We start from the raw sequence: 21570 nt of genomic DNA, 5'->3' as shown, positions 1-21570 counted from the left end.
CGTGAGATTCTTGTCGAGTGGTTGCCAGTGCGAATTAGCATTAGGCCACTGCCTCCTCCGCATTATCCTTTTTGTACATGAAGTATTGTACGAACACGCCCGCATCCAGCAGAAGCGTTCCGAAGCTTCCCAACAGCCAGCTGAGGTTGACGAGGAAATAGCGCCCGTAGATACTGCCAGCCTCGCCCGGCCTGCAGTGGCCGCCATGTCCGTGGCAGACGGGCTTGTATGCCATGATGGAGATGACATAGGTCAAGTTGCCGAGGCACGCAAAAATAAAGAACAGCATGGATATTCCCTCCGTGCTCTGCCGCTTGTAGTTCAGGTACAGCTGTGGGAGCCGCGACCCCAGGTACAGGATACAGCAGATATACCCTCCAATCTGTCCCAGGACATTGAACTGGATGCTGTCCTCTCCCTCGTCTGTCGTGTTGTTTTCCGGTGGCTGGTATGTGAGCAGCCAACCCAGGAAGCCCGCTGCGCACACCAGGACGACAGCGACGAGGTTGAAGAGGACTGACTTGAGCGCCGAACGAGAAGGGGGTGGCGCAGTGGCCGGTGCGGGTGTGTCGACAAAAGGCGTTGCGGGCGACAGATGCTCTCCGTCGTGGAACAGCCGCTCGGTAAACGACGAGTACGACGACCGCCGCTCGGCATCGCTGATGCGGGCGGACCTCGACTGGCCGCTGCCGTTGGGTCGCAGCAGCGCCGACGTCTCGGTCGGCTCTCTCGGCGGCTCGTCATCATCCGCTGGTTTTCCAACCTCGTCCTTCAGCGTGAAACCCTTATAGTAGAAGCATTGCGCGAGCAGAACAATGTCGGCGAGCGTGTAGTAGATTGCCAGGATAATCTAGGTGCCGTTAGCGACTGCAATTCTAAGCTCTGCGAAAGAAACCAAACGCACCATAGTGGGCAGCACCCGCTGCAACACGGCGCCAATGATGTTGAAGACATCGCCGAGCAGCCAGACAACAATGAAGACGACCGACAGTCCTTCTGCGGAGCCACGCCGGAAGTTCTCAATGATTTGCGGCGAGAAGACCACGACCCAGCATGCGATGGAGATTGAGCCTGTGATGCCGCTGATGGCGTCAATGTCGAGACTGAGGCCCTGCGATGGTGGGAACATGGTGGGTGCGCGGGCGGTTGCTCGGGCACAGGTGCGTTCCTCGATCAATTGGCGTGAGCTTGGGCTATATGTCCGGCCGCGGTCGAGGTGTGAATTTGGTTGTTTTTCGACGCACACAGGCCGCGATGTGCGAAAGTTGGATGCGAAGAGTCATGGCGGAGGGCTGGGTCCGGTTACGTAAAGACGGGCGAGCGCCAGCCCTGGTCAGGCATTCTCTGCAGATCCGGGGTACATATCGGTTCGGCTACGCATTCCTTGGCTGTGCGTGCGTCATACCTACTGTACGCCTCCCGCTGCACCTCCGGCTTGTCACGGCACGCTCTCCATCACCATCATCGGTCCAAAATCCATTTACACATTCCGGACGTTCGTACTATCCCCTCCACGTTGCTGCATGCCGCTTCTACTAAATCAGGCTCCACCCAATGCAAATGCAAAAATCCTCTATAGGTTGTTGTCCTTCTTAAACTTGTCCCATGCTTCATTCAGCGTCGCAAATACCGCGGCGCTGATCATTCTCTGCTCGGTCGTGGCATCTTGCGCAATCTGTCCGAGTCCGCGTCAGCATTCTGCATCGCAAGCCGGCGGGGGCACCAAAACTCACCTTGTCAGGGTGCACCTTCGCAATCGCCTTCATATACACAATCTTCACCTTGTTCGGCATGACTAGATCCTGCATGCCAACCTTCTTCCACCCTGCTTCGGGCCACAACATTGTGTCGAGCGATCCCAGCAACGCACGTAGGTTGTCCGCCTTGCTGCCTTTCCAAGCGACGAGCTTGGCATCGACTTGGTCTGTCAGTGCAAACTTCTCATCGTCAGCCTTCTCTGCTGCTGCATTGGCTTCGCGCAGTTTCTTGACTGCTTCTGCAGATCCTGCAGCTGAAACGTTTGGCCTGGGGGCCGGTCTTGCCGCTGCCACTTTCTTGGCAGCAGGTGCGGGGCGTGCAGCTGCAGGGCGCGACGTCTGCTGTGAGCCCCCGCCTGCCGCTTTCTCGCATCTGTTCCGGCCTTGGATGCTGACTGGACCTCCGACACCTGCTTCCACAGCCTCTTTCCAAACTTTGGCTGCTTCGCCCCACTTTTCCATGTGCTCCAGTGCCTCTGCTTTCCGCATCAAAGCTTTGCCGAAAAACTCCTTCATGTCCTTCTCTCCTTCCGCTCCCCCCATGACAATCTTCTCCCCTTCCCCACGCGATGGCCCAATGGTAGACAGGGCCGTGTCAGCATCAGCCACTGCGGCTTTCGGGTCGCCCACTTTGATGTTCGTGAGAGCGCGATTGCAGAGGACAATGATTGCGATGGGATGTCCGGAAGGAAGAGGCTGAAGAGCACTTGTGTACGCTGTATGGGCGGCTGCATAGTCTCCGCGTTTGAAGGCTTCGGTGCCCTTTTGCCTATGCGAAGCTGAATTCGAAAGCGCAGTTGAGGAGGCAGGGGGTATTTGGCGTGGAGGCACCTGCGGACGAGGAGGCAGTGGTGAACTAGCAGGTTTGGGTGCTGACGGTGTTCTCGGCGGCGCAGGCGAGCCTTTAGGAGCGAACGGGTTGTTCGGGTGAAGCGGCGCGGGGGATCTGCCCGAGGACGGGGCGCTTTGCGAGGATGACGAGAATAAATCTGGTTCAGGGACTGGCTCCGAAGGCTTAGGCGTTGTTTTCTTCCGCCGGGCTGGGCTGACATAAGCCTGTGCTGATTGCTCTTCAACATCTTCCCGCGTGAGTTTTCCAACGCGTCCCTGTTGCCGCAAGTCGGATGGAGGAGGAGTTGAACGGTAAGAGCCGTGCGCGGAAACCGGTGATTGGCCTCTTGACCGAGGATCTGAGGCCTGCAAGTCAGCACGGGGGCCGGTAGTCGCCCGGCTGGGTTTGTGAGGTGGGCCCATGCCCGACTCCAGCAAAATAGCTTCGTCCGTGGCCGATTGCTCTGCCGGGGGCCGATTCCTGCGGGTTGGGCCATCCCCGGTTGCATGGCTTTGCGCTTCTCTCATCCATTTCGGCTGACTGGGGTCGCCTTCCTGCTGGAAATCGGCAACTGCTTTTTGCACTTTTTTCTGGCTCTGCTTCCAAAAGCTGTTGGCAGACTTGAACAAATTAGTCCCGAATTCCTGAGCCATCTGTGCTACGTCCCTCTCTTCCGTAGGTGTGCGGCCCTCAGTTCTTCGCTGGGAACTCGACCGGCTTCCCTGCTCGCGCATCCACGCCGGAACACTTTCCCCCGCGAGCTCATTTCGGTTGTTTCGCCCCGAAGAGCTTCTGTGCCGTTCGTCCTCAGGGCCCAGCGGACTGGCACGACCTCGTATTTCTTGCCTTTGACGGGACTTGTGCTTTGCCTCGTCGTGTGCCTGGTTAAGCAGCCACCCGACAGCGGCTTGAATATCCGTTCCGCTGTCTGTGTGGGCTAACGCCTCCGCAGACTTGTCCGCGGGGAATCCCATGTCAACCAATTCCGCAACGGCAGCATCGCGAGGATCGCCACGGGATGTCGCGACATCAACGCGGCCGTTTTCGTGTTCTTCCTCTGAAGGTTGAGGTTCCGGTTGTCGTGGAGGGAGCTCAGACACAGGTTTGCCAAGGTCACCTAGGATGTCGTCATCCTGGTCAATTGACGCGGAGGGGCCAGTTGATTGAGCCGACGGCCTCGACGGCAACTGATTTAAACCAAATGGATCATCGTCATCGCCGAACGCTGCGCTGCCTTGACTCTGGGAGCTTGCTCCGTTGCTACCTAGGGCTGTAACCTGGCTCGGGGTAGTCCCCCGGCTTGTTGGGGCTTGGGGGACGGGGTAATGACTAGACGCGTCAACGGGCGCTTCCGAGTTGAATGCGGCTAGAATATCGGCTTCATCCTGTGACGGGGCAGGAGATGCACGGTTGACGGGCGCATTGATCGCAGCGAAAGGTTTGTTGATGGTGCTGGATAGTGTTGACATCGCCGGCGGCTGCGCGGGCGGTGGAGCTCCGGCAGTGGCATTGGGGGTGCTCCTGCCGCTGCCCAACGAGTCCCAGAAGGCATTGTCAGGGGCGCCGAATTGGCTCTCCAGCTGCTTGCGTTGCTTTTCTTTCTCCTCCTGCAATTGTCGCTGGCGCTCCTGCAGCGACAGATTATCCGTTGGCTTGGTCGACTTGGATCCAAGAAGCGAGGAGAAGCTGTCATTCGCAGGGGTCGATGGCTTGGAGGAAGGCTTGATGCCACGGAAGGCAACGTTGGGAGCGGCGCCGGACAGCTGCGACGACAGCGGAGATGAGCCGCGCGACAAGCTGGGGAGCGGGCTTGGATTCAGTGAGGGGAAAGAGGGCGTCGGGGTCGACTGCTGCGGCTTCGGTTGCTGGGCGTTGGCTTTGGCGGCGGGCGCGTTCCAATCCACGCTCATGAGATCATCCATGGCGGGCGGGAGAGAAAGCGGATGGCAGTGCGGGCGGAGTGGTCGGGCTGCAGCACAGAGACATCAAGCAGGGGGGAGAAGGTGGCGTGTTGGCGATGAGCATGTATGCTGTGCTGCTGGCTATGCGGTTGCTGTGCGCCGAGCAGTCAGAAGTGGACGGCGCCCGCACAGCGCGGGCGGACCCTTGCTTGCCTGAGGCGCGCATGGCAGCGATGTTTTGTATGCAGGCACGTAGGTAACGCAGCCCTCAGGCAGCGCAACAGCCGCCAGCAACCCTGTCGTCGCACACAAGGCTCGCGACTGCGACCGCGACCGCGCCAGCCAGGCTGCTGCTGCGCGCTGGACGGTGCCGCGGCCTGCCGCTGAGAACGCCGGCGGCGGCAGCGGAGTTGGGGGCACGTGACGGGCGCGGGCGCGGCTTATCGAAGAAGCCTTCAAGGATCTGGGCGACGGCGGCACGGGTACATAGGCCTGCGGCGAGCGCAAAGGGCCGACGGGCATGCACACTATGCCCATAACCTTGTCGCACATCATCAGCCCACACGCACCCACACTTCGTGCGCACGCCGGGCCAGCGGCGCAGGCGTGCGGGCACTCGCATTCGCGCAGCCCGGCGGCCACGGTGTCGGCGCAGGATTGGGCACACGGTCGAGGCAGACGATGGGGCCTGCGCTGGCGACGGGCCGCTCACGGAAGAATTGTCATTTCATTGCACGATGCCCGAAATGGGGCGCGCAAGGGGCCGCCGGCGCTCCGGCCGAAGCGCGGAAGCGGCAGCCCTCGCCCACGATCCTCGCAGCGGTGGGGTTGGCCAGAATTCCTACGCCGTGGGAAGAACCGGCACGCGGCAAATTGGGCGACCCTGCTGTGGCGCGACAGCGCGATTCATGGGCGTGCAGCCACATGGGCGCCGGCCCATGGACAAGCAGACGGCCGCCGGCGCGGGATGATAGCGACTGCAAGCGCCGTCTGCATCCAGGAGCCGTGGGCGGCGCGCAGTGTCTGGGCGGGTGGCTCTGCGAATCGTCAGCAGCGTTCCTAGTTAGCATCAGCCGCAATCGCCCGCCCGCCAGATCGTTTCCCCCCTGGCCCCGGCCAAAATAATCTACTAGTGGCCGCGGCCCCGTGCGACAACCTGGTCTCCCGTCGTGCCCACCTTGACAGGTTCGCATCCACTGAAACACTTTCCTCTCCTGCGATAATCTGTTCTGTCGGGCGCGGCCGTCTGCAGAGGGGCTCACTGCTGATTCGCGTTTGTCTCCTGCTTCTTCTGGGTGGGTCCGCCAGCTCAACTCCTCCATCGTCGCTGTTCCTCTTTCTTTGTCACTTGCTGCTGTCAGCCCGAGCGCACCTTATCGTCCGCAATGGGCCTGTTCAACCGCAAGAAGGACTCAAAGGCGCCTCAGCCCGCCGCCCAGGCTACTGATGCCGCCTCCACCATCTCCAACGGCAGCGTCAAGCCCGTCAAAGCCTCCGCCAACGGCAGCAACACCATGGCCAAGCCCCAGATTCCCGACATCCCCCTCCCCAAGGCCCCAGACCCGGCCCTCGATCCCGCCGGCTACCTGCGCAGCATCCATGCCGTGCGCGACCGCTCGCGCCTGGTGCTCGACAAGGCCAAGAAGAACCAATTGAAGCACTTTACCGTAGACATGGGCAAATTCAACGACACGGCTGCCTACGTTGTCTCAATCATCAAGGTTGGTCCGAAACGCACTGTGCCACCGAGCGCCGCTGACCCGCCTGCCACAGCGCGACTATGCCGGAGACTATGCCTCGATCCCGCCCCACGGCCGCTGGCAGCACTTTGAGGTCGGCGGGCGCCCCCGTATCGACCAGCTCATGGCCGCCTGGCCGTCCAGTATCGACAACCAGGAGCGCACCCGCCGCCTAATCGACCTCTTCGTCGTCTCCGTCCTTCTCGACGCCGGCGCCGGCACCAAGTGGCAGTACCGCAGCAAGGAGTCCGGCAAGTTCTACAGGCGCAGCGAGGGCCTGGCTGTGGCCAGCTTGGAGATGTTCAAGACTGGCCTCTTCAGCAGCAGCTCCGCCCAGCCCTGCCAAGTGGATGCTGCAGCCCTCAAGAAGCTGGACATTAAGGCCATGGCTCGCGGTCTGCAGGTCACGGACGAGAACATCCTCAGCGGACTGGAGGGCCGCACCAACCTGCTCGTGCGGCTGGGCGACGCTCTCCAGAACTCTGAAATTTTTGGCTCTGATGCTCGCCCGGGCAACATGCTGGGTACGTAAATTCACTCGTATACGGCATTCTCCACGCTGACGCCCCGCAGATTACCTTCTCTCTCACCCCTCCACCCAGGCCTCGTCTGTCCCGATCGTCCCCGTGCCAACGCTCTGGAAGGTACTCATGGACGGCCTCGGGCCCATTTGGCCCGCGACACGCACTCAAATCGACGGCATTTCCATCGGCGACGCATGGCCCTGCTCAGTGATGCCCTCACACCCCACGCACCCGTGGGAGAACATTGTGCCGTTCCACAAGCTGACGCAGTGGCTCTGCTACTCGCTGATGGTGCCCATGAACAAGCTCATGAACGTCCACTTCGCAGGAGAACACCTGCTGACCGGGCTGCCCGAGTACCGCAACGGCGGGCTCCTGATCGACACCGGTCTCCTCACGTTGAAGGGCGAAGAGACCAAGCGAGGCTTGGCGCAATACCAGAAGAACGCGCAGGTCAAGGGACAGCCGAGCGTCGAGGTTGTGCCCATGTTCACGGCAGACGACGACGTGATTGTGGAGTGGCGGGCGGTGACGGTTGGATTCCTCGACGAGCTGCTCTACGAGGTCAACGGGCTGCTTGGGCTGACGGGCGGAGACAAGCTGAGCCTAGCGCAGATGCTCGAGGCTGGCAGCTGGAAGGTGAGTGCTGGCGCGGAGCCGATGCAGCGTGCGGCAGCTAACGCAGACACAGGGTGGTCGAGAAATAGCCGAAGTGTCGCGGCCGAACACGAAAGAGCCGCCGATCATGATCATGTCCGACGGGACCGTTTTCTAAATGATACCCCTCCTTTCCCTCATTGGCCATTTCCTTTCTCAAGGTCTTGCGTCTGGTCGACGCGCAGCAGCAGGAGGCTTCATTTGTCTTATCCTTTAGTTTTTTCCTTTCGCTGGCGGCTGCGTTGGAGAGCCTGCCCCTTCTCTACGCCACTTTACTCGATTTTATTGCGCTCCGCAGCGCGTCGGCTCGGCGCGCTCGGACTCTTTCCCGAATCGCGTCGCGTACTTCTTGTCCATATGTTGCTCGCACGTGCTCGTCGCATCCGAAGGAGGGAATTGCTCTGCAGCAGGGAAATTGGAAGGCGAGAGCGGCGGTCACACTTGCTTTTCATACCTTTAGATATCCTGGCGGAGCGGGTTTGGCACGGCATGTCACCGGAGGGTTGGCTGGAACAAATCAAAACTGTAGTAATCCAAACGTACCTAATGATGCGCTGAGACCTGAGTTCCCGATCTGCACCCATGCGGAGGTTGTGACGGGAGTGCGCGTGCGGGCAAGGGGGAGGCGCCTGCACGTGAGAGCTCCGGCCGCCTACAGCCGCGGCGTCATCGCTGCCCGTCAACACCACCGACTGCCCGTCGCGCCCATCGCCCCCTCAACCCCCCGCCCGACGACACCGGCCCCGCGCTAGCCCGCCTTGCGACCGCAGCATGAACATCGGCAAGAAGCAGAAGCAGCGCAAGGTGCTGCTCATGGGCAAGAGCGGCGCCGGCAAGTCGTCGATGCGCTCCATCGTCTTCAGCAACTATGTCGCCAAAGACGTGCGCCGCCTGGGCGCCACCATCGACGTCGAGCACAGCAACATCAAGTTCATGGGCAACCTGATGCTGAACCTGTGGGACTGCGGAGGGTGAGCTGTCCCGTCCTCATCGCACGCGGACGCGGCTGACGGCTTCCCAGCCAGGATGGCTTCGTCGAGAACTATCTCACCCACCAGCGCCACCACATCTTTTCGTCCGTCGCCGTGTTGATCTTCGTCTTCGACATTGAATCGCGTGACTTCGCCTCAGACGTGCTGTCCTACCAGAACATCATTGCCGCCCTCGCCGAGTCGTCGCCCAATGCCAAGATCTTCTGTCTGATCCACAAAATGGATCTCGTCCAGGCCCGACTACGTCTATCGCTCTTCGAGGAGCGCGCCGACTACATCCGCCAGGCTAGCGTTGAGTTTGGCTTTGGCGACACGGTCGAGTTCTTTGCGACCAGCATCTGGGACCAGAGCCTGTACAAGGCATGGACACAGATCATCTATTACCTCATCCCGAACGCTGGCGTGATCGAGTCGCTTCTACGGCAGTTGGCCGAGGTCATCGATGCGCGAGAGCTGATACTCTATGAGCGCACGACCTGTCTTATGGTCACGCACGTTACGCGCGGCACCGAGTCCAGCAACCCCTTCACCGACCGATTTGAACGCATCTCGAGCATTCTCAAGACCCACAAGCAGTCCATGGCGTAGGTTTCTTCAAGGACGCGAGCGCGAGCGCAATTGCTGACCGTTCTACAGCAAGCACACAGCGTTACCACCATCCCATGCCAACTTTGCGGAGATGCAGATCAAGACGGGTCGTTTTATGTTCTTCATCACCCGTCTCACTGAGAACACCAACCTGGCAGCGTCAATCCCGCCGTCGGAGCAGATCTTCAACGCTGCAAGGGTCAACATCAGTCTTGCGAGGAACCGGTTCGCCGAGCTGGATGTCATGACCGGAAAGCACAGGAGCATGCAGCAGCAATTCGTCAACAGCTTAGAGGACAACAAGGGCGAACTAGACAAATCGGAGGGCAACAGTGGCGGCGCAATGGGCGGCATGTACTAGATGGGAGACTAGGAAAGGAGCTGATTTGCAGGAACCGAGATACCCATTTCGCGAGGTGAGCTGCATGCACCTCTGTATGACTTACGACCTGTACGAATATCACACAGCATATGGTACTCTCTCATGCAAGCTAGCAAAGCGCGCCCGTTGCACATGCTTCGCGCAATGCCGTGGTGGGGCTTTGGTCCACTAATTGCCGTCATTCTGAAAGGGACTGCAGCGGGTAGGGGCAGGAGGAGGAGGTGCAACGCCCGTAGGAGAGAGGGAAGAGGCGGTAACGTGACCAGGGCCATGTCGCCATGTCCTGGAATAGGCGATGTACACGCTCTTGCCGCTCGCCTGCAAGCACAAGCTCCACAAGCCAATAAGTCGAGGGGGCGACCCGAGGCAGTAGAAACATTGCTCGCTAAACATCAGCTCATTCCGGTTAACGCCGACGGTTCAGCGGGCGAGGCACAGCGACCCAACTTTTCCTCTCGATGATCGGGCGAAATACAACAAGTGACAGGGTATGTTGGCGGGGCACCGGTCAGCACAACGGAGACGGCGAGCACGTTTGGCGGGCGGAGGGCAGGAAAACGGCCGAGTGCCCGATGCGGATCCGGACAACTCAGGAGAAGCGAGCCCTGTCCTCTGCGCCCCCGGGGGGATTGTATTGATGCACAGATTGACAGTGACGATCAGGAATCCAACGGCCAGAGACCGGGAGTGTGGAAGGTGGTATGGCCGCCACGCGTCGCCGCTACCGCCTAGGCGAAGGGGTGCCGCAGGGTTGCATTAGCAGCGGATCGCAATCCAAGAGCCATTGTGACGGTAGTCGGGGTATCCGTTGGCGTGCCGAAGCTTCAAGCCACCAAAACCCGGGCCTCGTTGCGGCTGCTGCTGCACGCTCGTACCGATGCCCATCCTGAGCCTTCCGTGGCTTTGATTCGCTGGGCCTCTGAGTGCCCGGCACTGGCCACCACACCAGGTCAGTGCTCTTGCGATCATCCCGCATGACTGTGACGCCCTAACAATGCCGCCGTCACTTTCCCATAAAAACCCTGAAGATCGCTCCGCCCCCAAATGCCATGACAATGCCTTGGAATCAGGGCCTCCCACTGTTGTGTGCACATAGCCAGCAAGCGATCCTTCTACCTGCGAAGTCTATCGCGTCCCATGAACACATGTCCTAATGGTCGCACAGCCCTCTTTACAACTGTTCAGTCGATGGGCCGTCCAGCTAATCGGCATCTTAGTCCTGTTCCAATGCATGTAGATTGGCTATGAGGATCAATAGAAGCATCGGGTCCGCAAGATCGGTTTGCAACTTTCACCAGGAATAGGACTGAAGGCATCGCCAATTCTTTACCCGATGGAAAATGCCATGGAAGTTTCTGTGATCCTGCATCAGGCTTAGTCAGTGAAAAACTGAGTGCAGCCTCAAGATCAATATGGATAGCAAATTGGCATACATTTACAGCAACGACAAAAGGAGTATTGTGTGAATAGGATGACTCTGGAAGGAAGTCTGGGATGAGGAAATCTCTTAATGCTAACAACTTTAAACAGGAGCGAGGATCGTGCTGGCTCCTTCACGCTGTCAACGATTCCACCATTGACTTCACATCCCATTGCTAAAGCTTTCAACTCGGACCATACAGTGTCAAACAAACCGCGCCTTAAGCGATACACTCCTCCCTACGCATTCAACGCCAGTTCAATGTTCCGGTTGAAACATGCTACAGAGTAAACGGGCATCTTCGTCTGGTCGAGCAACGCCAAATAGAGCAAGAGTGGATACAGTCTTTGACTCTCTCGATGAGGACGCAGTGCTTAAGCAGGACCTAGGAGTACCGGTGCCATGGTGGAACAAACACAAGGTTAAGAGAAGAGAGTTCGTGACACTGGTGTAGGAATACAGTAGGACTATGTGGAACTGACCTTTGATGCCTCACGAGAGTCTCGGATCGAGCTCCGGCTCACTACAAACTACAAGAATTTCCTCGCTCCACCACAGTTCAGGCCAGGACAGGTAGGTAGGTACGGAGGCTCGTTCAAGGTCAATCGTACCGAATTGAAAATCACTTGAAACCGTTCGACTATGTCTCCCGGAAAGACGAGTCTACAGCGAGAAGGGTGAGGCAACTGTGACAATTCCATGGTTCATTTCGATCGACGAAATGCAGGTGGCTGGAACAGTAGAAACAATGGTGGGTGAACATAAAGTCCCTTGGCAAGCGGAGAGAAGGCCGGCGACAGTGAATGGTTCGGGGGGCAATCGGGGGGTCACATGCACCAGTTCACATGTCTCGGGATGAACGTTGGTGTAGCACCAGGCATGATGCTTGGGTGGAGAGAAAGAGGCGGCGGAGGACAATGGGTGGTGCCGAGGCGATGAGCTTAAACCGTCGATCCTCCACACTACCCCTTACGCTTCCCCAGATCCGAGCACGCCCCATCCCCAATTCGACAAAGCATCTAACCTTCCCCTCTCGCCGCAGTCCAACGCCCTGCCAGTCACTTGGTGATGCCTCGGTCTGTGGTGTTGCTGCTCTTTCCCTGCTCACAACCATTCCTGTTTGAGCCTCATCCATGCTTCAATAACCCCCAATCACACTGTAGACTCGGCACCGTCTAGCACCAGGGTCATCAGCAGATGGGCAATCATGCAAGGTTGAGGACTTGGTAATGGTTGCACCGGTGGTGGAGTTAATATATCAGAGTTTGTGCACTGGCACTTAAAAGCTCACTGGACGCCCGCGCCTCCTTTCTCCTCCATCTACGCCAATCTCTCGCTCTCCGCCAACAAACAACATTCACTCAACATCAGTATGAAGGGTTTCACCATTGCCGCTGTTGCTGTTCTCAGCGCTGTCGTCACCGCCCAAGACTTGGGAGCTCTGCTCTCATCCTGCGCCGTACGTTCTAGCCACCTGCTCGTGTGACGCATCCACCAGCTAACACCACAAATAGTCCGACCAGTTCCAGGAGCTCGGACTGACCGGCGTCGACGGGGACCCGTGCAAGAGCGACGCCGGCAAATCTTCGTACTACAAGTGCTCCTGCACCACGGGCCAGGACTTCGTCATCAACTATCTTTGCAAAAACCCCGGCTCGTGCGCTCCTGACGACATTCCCGGTGAGTTCGACCTTTCTGATGCTGCCTTTATGGCACCGGCTTACCCAACATCCCACAGGCTTGTCCGACACCCTCGTCAGCTTCTGCAAATCCCTCGGCGTCACCGTCACGCCTCCATCGAACCCGTGCGGCGCTTCCGGCGGCGGCAGTAGCTCTTCTGCTCCGGCCTCCTCTGCTGCTGCTGCTTCTTCTGCAGCTTCTTCCGCTGCCTCGTCCGCTGCCTCGTCCGCTGCCCTGAGCTCGGCCGCAAGCTCTGCCGCATCTGCTTCCGCCACGACTCCCGCCGGGACGCCCACCACCCCTGCCGGTACCCCTGCTGGCACCCCTGCTGGCACTCCCATCGGCACGCCGGCTTCGTACACCGGCGCTGCCGCCATCAACAATGCAGCTGGTGGTCTGGTCGGCATGGCTGGTCTCGCTGGCTTCCTCATCCTCTGAGCGAGCCGAGAAACTCTGGTAGTTGGATCTATGCGGTGTGCACACGGTCTGATCTATACTCGAACACCAAGTGGGGGTGGGTTTTGGGGTCGGAGGTGCGTGGCAATACAAGTCATAACATCCGTCTTCAACTGTACAAACATCTGAGGGGTGTTCCTAATATTCTTTTTCCAAGGTTGGGGGTCATTCTTGTCCTTGTTGCATTAGGGCGGCGAGTTTGGTGCGCGCTTGATTAGTTGCTAGTACTACTCGAACCGAATAAAAGGAGAAGCCTGGCATTATTGGCGGCTTATCCGCGCTCTGTTATAGCAACGTCCATTTACGTGAAACACCACTGACCAGGCTCCCGCATCACTCACGCTGCTGCCTCGGCCCGCTCCTTTACACGTGAAAGAGAAACCTGGCCAACATACCCAAACACGTCTTAGCCAACAAAAGTCAATTGCCTACGGCGCCGATCCAGTCGCTCGTACTGTGCAAGGACGTGGGACCCAATCGCTCAGAAGCCACCATCTCCTTGGACGCGTTTCACTGCACCCATGACACCCTTTGTCCACGACATGTGCCCAACATTTATTCCCATTGCACCCTTTGCTTCTGCCCCGTCCTTGTCCCTCCATATGCCGTCTTCCTGCGACACGGCGCCGTACATGTGCGTGTTCTGGTTCCTCCGAAGGCCTGCCAACCAATCCGCGCAGACCTCTTGGGAGTCGAGTAGGATGTTTACCTCCTGAGAATGGTACCATGATTGCGTATCCTGATTTCCGCTCCCTTGGATGCCGATGTGGTCGTCGACAATCATCAACTTGACTGCACGGGATGTCAGCGAGCATCAGTACGGCTCCGTGAACGACGAGGACTTACTGTGGCAGCTTCGTTGCTTGAAGTTGTTGTGCAGTGGCTGGACCTGGTCTTTCCCGACGTACCAGTGCACGAAGAGCATCTTTCGTTGTTCTGGCTTGAGTTGCTTGTACATTTTGTGAGAGATCATCTCGTTCGTGCCTCCTTGAAACGGCAGCAGCTCCCCAAGATCGTTGTAGCCGAGGCATGCGTAGAGACGGACTCGAATGCCTCGCCTGACGGCGTCTAAAAGCGCTGGAATGAGGGGTTCCGCATTGATGTCGGGCGATTGGATGAAAATGTTTGACTGTGCATTCCGAGTGGCGGATAGCCAGGCTTCGTTCTGTGGCGTATAGACAGAAGAGTGGTTCAGAGCACCCCAGGGTTTTCGATTTACCAGGGCAATTGGAAAGGGTGTATGTCGGGCATGTGGAATGTACGGAGTCATGCTGTCTTCGGGTGAGCATTCGGGTGCTGTTCCTTCAAGCTTCTGCTTTGTCGCCTCGTCTGAGTCTTGGTTAGCGTGGCCGGTAAGTTAGTGGGGAAAGTGCTGTCTACTTAGGTGCTTTGTGACGAGATTCATGACGCTTTCGCCATTTGCTGGTGTCAACACGGCCTGCATTCGAAGAAGTTCGGAAGCTAAGTCGTCATCGTAATGAGGGTCGCCCGGTTCATGCTCCGGCATTGATACGCCGTTCTTTTTCGCACGGGCAATGAGATCGGTACGGGTGGCTGGTGCTTGACTGGCAACATCCAGAAAGGACGAATCAGACATCCCGTTTGCCTCGCTTTGGGCTTCGGTGATGGTAAGGAGAGGTAGCGGAGGCTTTAGTGCGTCGTGCCATGTCAGCAATGCCATGTCATACAGAGAATCGACGATTGGACCCTCCAGGTGGGTCATCATTTCGAGGTTGTCGTTGTCCTGAATAAGACTGGTCAGCCATGGTTACAAGGCACAAACAACGAACCTGCTCACCTGGATGTTATTGCTGCAGACGATCCCAATCTTCCTGTCGACAACCATGAATTTCGCATGAAAGGTACCGAGCACTGGGCGGTGGTAGTTGATGACCTCAATGTCAATGTTTGGAATCTGGTCGGCAGAAGGTATGCCGATGCCTTTGGCCGTGCGCTCGGCCTCACCAACGTCGAGGTGATTGTTGAAAACCTTTTGCGGATGTAAGCGTGGGCTATTGGTATTCTCGTCCTGCCAGGCTCACCTGCTTCGCGCTTCCGCGATCGTAGATGATCTTGACCACCGCCCTTTGATTTCGCCTTCCAGCCCTATTCGAAAGCTCTTTTAGCGAGTCTGTGATGAGACGACTAGCATTTGACTCCTTCCAATAGTTGGTTGCCAGGATGACCTCGTGCTCGGCCCTGGCAATGAGGTTGGACTGGGGAGGTTCAGTCAAGACATGGACTCGCACACAACTGGAGCACGACTCACCATGTGACGGCAGATATCGGGCAAGGCGCTCATGATGGTGAGTGGCAGTATGCCGGAGCTGCCCATCAGAGGCGGGCTTACGACGCCAGCAAGCGGGTCATGGGCAAGCGTACACAGAGCATCATGCCAGATTCTCTGGAACAGTTCGCTGGGTCTTGCGGCTCCAAAATTGCCGCAGCTGAGGGCACGTTCGAGTTCCTCCGGGGTGGCGACGCGACGATGCTTAGGCGGGCTGGTGTCCAGGACACTGACTGCATGGTGCGAGTAGAGTTTCGAGGCAGATTCGCCAGGGGCCAGAGTCGGGTCTTCGGCAAGGAGAGAGCTCACGGATCGCTCGCCATGGCAGAGATCAAAGACAGCCCTCGACACGGATTCAGGCATGTTCTTGGTGCGACGGATCCACGGCTGGCGGCGATAAAAATGGTCAATGGCGATGGCAGCGAGGGCTGTGGCAGCCAGCAGCAGGAACGAGGAATATGAGGGGCCTGGGAACGCCATGGTGCCAGAGCGAGCGGGTGAGACGGGAGCAGCGAACCTGTGGAAGATGGATGGGGTGTCGTCATGGAGACCCTGGGGAAAGCTTGGCCGAGCTTGTCGAAGCTTGTCGTGTCGGTCCCGGCCCCGATGCGGCCTAGTTGCCGTCTTTTCCTTGCTTCGCCTCGCCGACCAAGCCGTCGCTTCCTTATTATTGACCAAAACACGCGTCACTGCGCCGCGCTATCCGTTAGACACGGCCGACACCCGCGTCCGAGTGGGTCGGCTGTGCCTGCCTTCCGCCCTGCTACCCGCAACAGACGCAACGTTCAGCAATGACGTATCCATAACTCTAAGAGGGTATTATGAAGCAAAGACGCTAACAAAATGAACACGGCTCACCCGCGTTGCCAAACAAGTCAAATCCAACTCCCCAACCAGGGTATCTCTTCGTCCTGACAGCTCCGCCGCTCTTCCACGCACCCCTCCACCATCCACCACCACCTACGTCGGCGACCAGGATGACCGCTCGTTGTGGTCACCCATTGTCGATGGGCGCGACGGGATGTTAGTGTGTGACGACACGGCAACCGAGTGCTGCACGCGGATGCCGAACTCGGGGCCGTGGTCCATCTTGCCGCCCGCCGACGACTCGATGATGTTCTCGGTGCTGTCGCTCTCGATGTCGACGTTCGTGCCGGCCTTGGACCCGTACATCCTGTTGGTGGCGTTCTTGCTGCCGCCCGTCCCGTACGCATCGAGGGGCACCGACCCGTTCGTGTATCCCTGGGACTGGTCGTTGTCCTGGTAGCCGCCCTGGTAAAACTTCCTGGTGAACATGGGCCGGATCATGGGCGCGTTGCCGACGAAGGTCGCCACGAAGCATTCGCGCATCGCCCAGATGGCTGGTTCCGATGGCGCCGCGTTCTGCATCCCGTCAGCTCCTGCTCTCGCCTTTTCTTCGTCATACTGACAGTCAACACGAAAACCACCCGCAGCGTCGCAGCCACCATCACGAAGATGCCCGCACCAAGCAGGAACACCAGTCCGAGCTTCCTCATCGTCGACACCTTGGCCTTGATGACGATCTTTGCAACAGTCAGCCTCAATCACGCAGCGCCGTCTGCAGGCTTCTTACAGGCATGGGAATCGGAACGATGACGGCATCGGTTATGACGTTGAAGACGACCTGAACGATGTACCACAGAGCGCTCTCGTGCGTGCAGAGCTCTATTCAAGTCAGTCGGTTGCGCTTGCTGCCCGAGCCAGGGGACGTACTTCCGGGATCCGGGTAGATTGCCCAGTTGTTCTGCACCGGGTGGCACGAAAACAGAACGGTGAAAAACTCGACCAGCCAGGTGACTGCCACAACACCGATGGCTGGCTTGACAAACTTCTCGGCGGCGAGGCCCCTGGTCAGGCGCTGGAAGAAGAGCAGCATGCAGAGCTTCAGCGTCCAGATTGTCGACACATAGGTAAGGTGGCCTGTGAGGAAGAACTTGGAGCCCAGGATCTTGCGGTCGCGCTCGTCGGACGGCAGCAGACGCCGCTGCTCGTTGGTCATGGCGCGGTTGTCTCCGTTGAGGCTGACAATGTGGGCACACACAGACATCATGGTGAAGAAGGCCTGGTTCGGTCAGCATCATCGACGGGCCAGGCGCCGGCGAACGTACCCAGCCGAGCACCATCAGGTAGTCGTCCTTCTGCAGCCGGCCACCGACCATCTTGAAGCGGGTGTAGAGGCGCATGGCGACGAGGATGGTGGAGAAGCCATATTCAACCCAGGTCTCGATCAGCAGCGAGCGTATGGTCGTCATTGTTGGCGGCGGGAGGGAGAGGAAGAGCAGTCATTGAAGGTACGGCTCCGTGCGGGTCCTCGCAACGCCTATATCGACCGCACCAGGCGCCCAGCCCGACCGTGCAGCAGCCAGGAGACTGTACTATGCTGCGCGACTCGCTCCTTCTGCACGATGGAGGTGGTGCAGCCAGTCACAGGCGGGCTGGGCGCAGATCGTGGGCTGCCCGGGTCGTCGCCTGCAGACTGACTCTGCACCCGCTCGCCAACGCAAGGCCCGCCGTGCTAATTGCTTGTTCTGGAAGGGAACTGCCTCAAAGCGGCATCGGCGGACCCGAAGCGACCGACTTGGACCGTTGAACGGCCGGTAGGATTGTGGGATTGCTGCAGGGGCACGTGGAGGCCTCCGGGAAGGAATCCAGCAACCTCGTTGCCACCGCTGCGCGCTCTCCACGCCTATCTGACGGCAAGCCACCCGAACTCGACTCTTCCCGTTTCGGCGCCCAGGGCACGCTTTTCGGGCCGACGGCTGCGTTGCCGCCCCCACCATGCCGCTTAGCCCGTCGCACATCACGTAGATCGTGGTGCGGAGGATCGCTGCATCCCGGTCAGGGGCTGACCGAGGAACTCTTGCCCTGCGTGAGCCGCTAACGGCGCGGCCGCTGGGGCTGTTCGCCGCCTGACCTTGCTTCAGAACACCTCCAGCAGCGCCCCACTTGGCTATGCCCAGCCCGTCTGCTGCGACGGAGGCCATTCCGCCGCAGTCCTGCCACATAAGCCGATGCCGATCCTTTTTATTGCCTGATAGCGGGGATCGCGGAACTTTTCCCTGCGCCGCATGAACATGCATGTCGCAGCATCGTCTCTGCCGAGGGCCGCGCACGAAGGGAATGGTGTTTGGCTTTGCCGCCGCCCGACATCCCCCGGCTTCTGTCATCTACACCACGGCGTGTGGCTGCTTTCGTTTTCTTCTGTCACCACCGTTGCGGAGATGAAAGTGCTGCTCTGCGGCTCCGTTCTCGTCCAAGACGCTAGGCGGCATCCGTAAGTTCCGAGCCGTCCAATGCGGCGTCGTAAGCATGCTCGATTTTCTGGAAGCCCGCACGAGCATGCAGCTAGTCTGTTAGTATGCGGAGCAACAGCGGCACGGGCTGTCAGAAATTGGTGCCTGCGATGGCGGAGTCGGTGGTTTGGCCGTGTTGTTTTGGGCGCCTACGTGGCCCGTGCATCGACGGTTGTTCAAGTTGTCCCGTCCTCGGCTCTCATTGGCCGGCGAGTGGGGCGGTGATGCGTCCCGTCGCCTTCGCGTCGCACACCGTCGCCTCTGCCAAGCCAACCTATTCCCACACACCTTCCGCTCCGCTGCTGATTCTCTCCCTTCCTGACAAATCACTGAATTGGCCACCTTTCCGAATAGCTCTTACTCCTATGCCTGACGGTTGATTTATGAGAATGCGGTTAGCTGGATGGTCTTAAACGGCAGCAATCATCCGAATAGTGTCCAGTTCTGACGTGCTTTTTCTGACTGGCCTGATCTTCAACTAATTCGCTCAAATAAATACCTACCTACATATGGATTGCTTCGTGTCAAATTAGCCAAGCAATAATGCGGCCCTCCCCTCGAGCTCAAGCCTCGGCTTCTCGACATCGATGATCGAGCAAACTGCATAGATACACATCCCTGTGTTATCTCGATATGTACAAGAGGAGACTCGGAGTGAGTGGAGCACAAGTCAACTTGGCCTGTGCAGACTCAGCCGTAGGTAGGGGCCCGCCAGGAAGCACAGGGGCATGGTCGTGCTCAGAACCGGGACGGCTGGACAGGGATCAGCCTTGCTGCTGGGATGCTGATGGTTGACTACGAGTATGTAACTGTGCATGGCGCCGACTGCGACGGACAGGGTTGCAGAAGGAGACCGAAAGTATTCAAAACCGTCAAGAAGCCGTGCCTGAGATCGAGGCTGGGTTTGGAAATCGAGCCAGTTTGGAATAAGGAAATGGAATAGACCATAAGCTGAGAGTAAGCCTACCCACCTATGCGTAGTCCAACAGCAAATTTCGATCTCACGCTTTGGCCATGATGGTTGCAGTGACGTACCCAGATGGGCGGTGGGCGGGACGAGAGTCAAGGTGGGGCGGACCTCCTGACTGCCGACACGTATAGTGGAGCATCCAGACGGGCCAGGAACCCTCGCTTGCTAGGAAGAACTTACGAGTGAAGTATTCGAGATTGCTCGTTCTTCTTCCAGCCCTTCGCATCCATGTCCCACAAAGCCTGCAGCCAATGCTGGATAACGCGGCCAGCGGAACCGCAGCCTTCCTTTGTTGCATGCAAAAGCCGACGAAGCGGCTTCATATGAGCGCCCACTTAAAGCCAGGAGCAACAATCCCCTGACCCACCTACCACTCAGCAGTTCTGTGCCTTATGGGGGCCAAAAGCAAGGTGAGGCACATAGTTGTCGCGGCGTAATACATCAATAGGCACAAAGGTACGTGCAGGTATGGACAACGTTTCTGTCGCGCTACTTAGTTTGCGCCTCTAACCATATCAATAAGGGAAGATACAGATCAAAAATAGACTCTTTGAAGACACCCAAACTCCACGATTCGATGAGAACCACCATCTATACAAACCAAATATGTGCAACTCAACACCAGTATATTCCATAAGACGTCAGCGGATGGCCGGTAACATCCAAGCGCGAGGAAGAGAAGCGAAAATGAACGGGTATCTCTGCTGAATTCAAAATGGCTTATCGGCGTCCTGTTCCATGGGATCCCTGAGACAGTGCCCCTTTTCGCCCACTTCCTTCTGTAGGTATTGCAGCGTGGCTGGGTCTTTGGTGAAAAACGAAGCAGACCTTGCACCACAGGCGATGTTGGTCGTGCCGCCGGTCGGGCTCTGAGGTTGCAGGCGGCCTTTGCTGTCTGTTCCCGCATTGACATTTTCAATCTCGGAGGGAAGCGCGACATGATGGAAAAGTTCAGGGTTGACGGTGTAGCACTTGTAATCTAAGTCTCTACAGGCCTCTAGGATACGCACGTCGAAAGCATCGCAGCCTCCGTCAGCCTCCCTTGCTGCGAGCTTGGTCAGGATGCGGCGGGCTGAGGCGCGGGTGACGGCGTAGCCAAAGGTGCAAAGCGGCGACTTGGAGCGGTGGACCATGCGCTCGCCTTCCTCGAGGCCGAGCTTTTCCAGAAAGCCATTGGTGTGCGAGTGCATCCTCCGATGGGGAAGAAGGGTGTCATCCCGGTAAATGCGGTGCTGAAGGCTGTCACGCTCCTTGGCCTCGAAGAAATCTCCACAGTGGCCGAGATAGAGGATTTCCCATTGGTCCAAACCAGCCCAGTAGGTGGTGTCGGAAGCCAGGAGCTTGCGCAGGTTCTCCGACGCAAGTGGGACCTGAACGCTACGCAGGTGGATGTCCCAATCGACATCGTCCTCGATGATAAGCGCTGTCTCTCGGTCGGAGTCGAGGAACCTGTGCCACAAAATTAGGCGTGGAAATTGCAGGCGAGCCAAAGCCACGTTACCATTTCAACGCGTTCAGGTGACCCAGCCAAGCCAGAGCTGAGCCGCGGGTAATGCGAGAGCCATGCTTCGCTCGCAGCTGGTCAAGACGCGCATCGGACCATTGCGGTTGAGGCGGGACGATGATGTCGACGCCGGTCAGATTGGACGCAAAGAACAGTGACTCTTGGCGCGGCGAGTTGTGGCGCGAAACGGCAAGGACGGCACCGAACTGCGGACGGGTGGGTCAGCGGGGGCTCAACAAGGCCCGGACAGGGCGGACAGGGCGGACAGGGCGGAGACATACGCCCAGAGTGGAGTTGGCAGGGTGTAGGCGGGTGTAGTTCAGGCCGGCGGAAAAGGGCGGCGGCGGCTTCGCGCTCGCCTGACGCTGGACGACGGCAGGCGCGTGGAACCACAGCGACAGCGCCACGACGAGGAAAACCAGCGCCGCGGCTAGGCGCTGAAACCGGGGCTCCATTGTGACTGTGCGGCGCTTGGGGGAACACGGGCAGGGTGCAATGGCAATGGCGGTGCAACGGAGGGTGCAGACTGGGCGGCAGGGCGATTGCGCAGCCGCCGTCTTTAAGGAG

General features: G+C 58.5%; 8 protein-coding genes across 8 annotated transcripts; 3 read left to right on the top strand and 5 right to left on the bottom strand.

Moving 5' to 3' along the window:
* Positions 1–40: 40 nt before the first annotated feature.
* SLS55_006664 (uncharacterized protein) lies at positions 41–1129 on the bottom strand (the record flags this gene model as incomplete). Its single annotated transcript, XM_066778093.1, has 2 exons — positions 41–850; positions 905–1129. 2 exons carry the CDS (start codon positions 1127–1129, stop codon positions 41–43), a joined length of 1035 nt encoding a protein of 344 aa, XP_066632188.1.
* A 444-nt stretch (positions 1130–1573) lies between these two features.
* Positions 1574–4511, bottom strand: SWA2 (auxilin-like clathrin-binding protein required for normal clathrin function; the record flags this gene model as incomplete). The annotated part of the gene is made up of 2 exons (XM_066778092.1): positions 1574–1675; positions 1734–4511. 2 exons carry the CDS (start codon positions 4509–4511, stop codon positions 1574–1576), a joined length of 2880 nt encoding a protein of 959 aa, XP_066632187.1.
* Positions 4512–5875: 1364 nt separating this feature from the next.
* On the top strand, positions 5876–7528 carry SLS55_006662 (uncharacterized protein; the record flags this gene model as incomplete). The annotated part of the gene is made up of 4 exons (XM_066778091.1): positions 5876–6211; positions 6264–6753; positions 6803–7392; positions 7445–7528. The coding sequence occupies 4 exons, from the start codon at positions 5876–5878 to the stop codon at positions 7526–7528; spliced, it is 1500 nt and encodes a 499-aa protein (XP_066632186.1).
* A 653-nt stretch (positions 7529–8181) lies between these two features.
* Positions 8182–9351, top strand: GTR1 (GTP-binding protein gtr1; the record flags this gene model as incomplete). The annotated part of the gene is made up of 3 exons (XM_066778090.1): positions 8182–8381; positions 8432–8986; positions 9039–9351. The coding sequence occupies 3 exons, from the start codon at positions 8182–8184 to the stop codon at positions 9349–9351; spliced, it is 1068 nt and encodes a 355-aa protein (XP_066632185.1).
* A 2813-nt stretch (positions 9352–12164) lies between these two features.
* SLS55_006660 (uncharacterized protein) lies at positions 12165–12910 on the top strand (the record flags this gene model as incomplete). The annotated part of the gene is made up of 3 exons (XM_066778089.1): positions 12165–12251; positions 12307–12472; positions 12531–12910. The coding sequence occupies 3 exons, from the start codon at positions 12165–12167 to the stop codon at positions 12908–12910; spliced, it is 633 nt and encodes a 210-aa protein (XP_066632184.1).
* A 499-nt stretch (positions 12911–13409) lies between these two features.
* Positions 13410–15695, bottom strand: SLS55_006659 (uncharacterized protein; the record flags this gene model as incomplete). Its single annotated transcript, XM_066778088.1, has 7 exons — positions 13410–13720; positions 13775–14093; positions 14148–14257; positions 14309–14672; positions 14727–14918; positions 14971–15144; positions 15198–15695. 7 exons carry the CDS (start codon positions 15693–15695, stop codon positions 13410–13412), a joined length of 1968 nt encoding a protein of 655 aa, XP_066632183.1.
* A 480-nt stretch (positions 15696–16175) lies between these two features.
* On the bottom strand, positions 16176–17488 carry SLS55_006658 (uncharacterized protein; the record flags this gene model as incomplete). Its single annotated transcript, XM_066778087.1, has 5 exons — positions 16176–16598; positions 16688–16759; positions 16810–16901; positions 16950–17298; positions 17345–17488. 5 exons carry the CDS (start codon positions 17486–17488, stop codon positions 16176–16178), a joined length of 1080 nt encoding a protein of 359 aa, XP_066632182.1.
* A 2721-nt stretch (positions 17489–20209) lies between these two features.
* SLS55_006657 (uncharacterized protein) lies at positions 20210–21458 on the bottom strand (the record flags this gene model as incomplete). Its single annotated transcript, XM_066778086.1, has 3 exons — positions 20210–20948; positions 21001–21209; positions 21285–21458. 3 exons carry the CDS (start codon positions 21456–21458, stop codon positions 20210–20212), a joined length of 1122 nt encoding a protein of 373 aa, XP_066632181.1.
* Positions 21459–21570: the final 112 nt, after the last annotated feature.

The sequence above is a fragment of the Diplodia seriata genome (assembly GCF_021436955.1).
Source record: "Diplodia seriata strain FDS-637 chromosome Unknown scaffold_6, whole genome shotgun sequence".
Taxonomy (NCBI): domain Eukaryota; kingdom Fungi; phylum Ascomycota; class Dothideomycetes; order Botryosphaeriales; family Botryosphaeriaceae; genus Diplodia; species Diplodia seriata.
The sequence above is the reverse complement of the archived record's forward strand: the minus strand, read 5'-3'. Positions and strand labels throughout refer to the sequence as shown.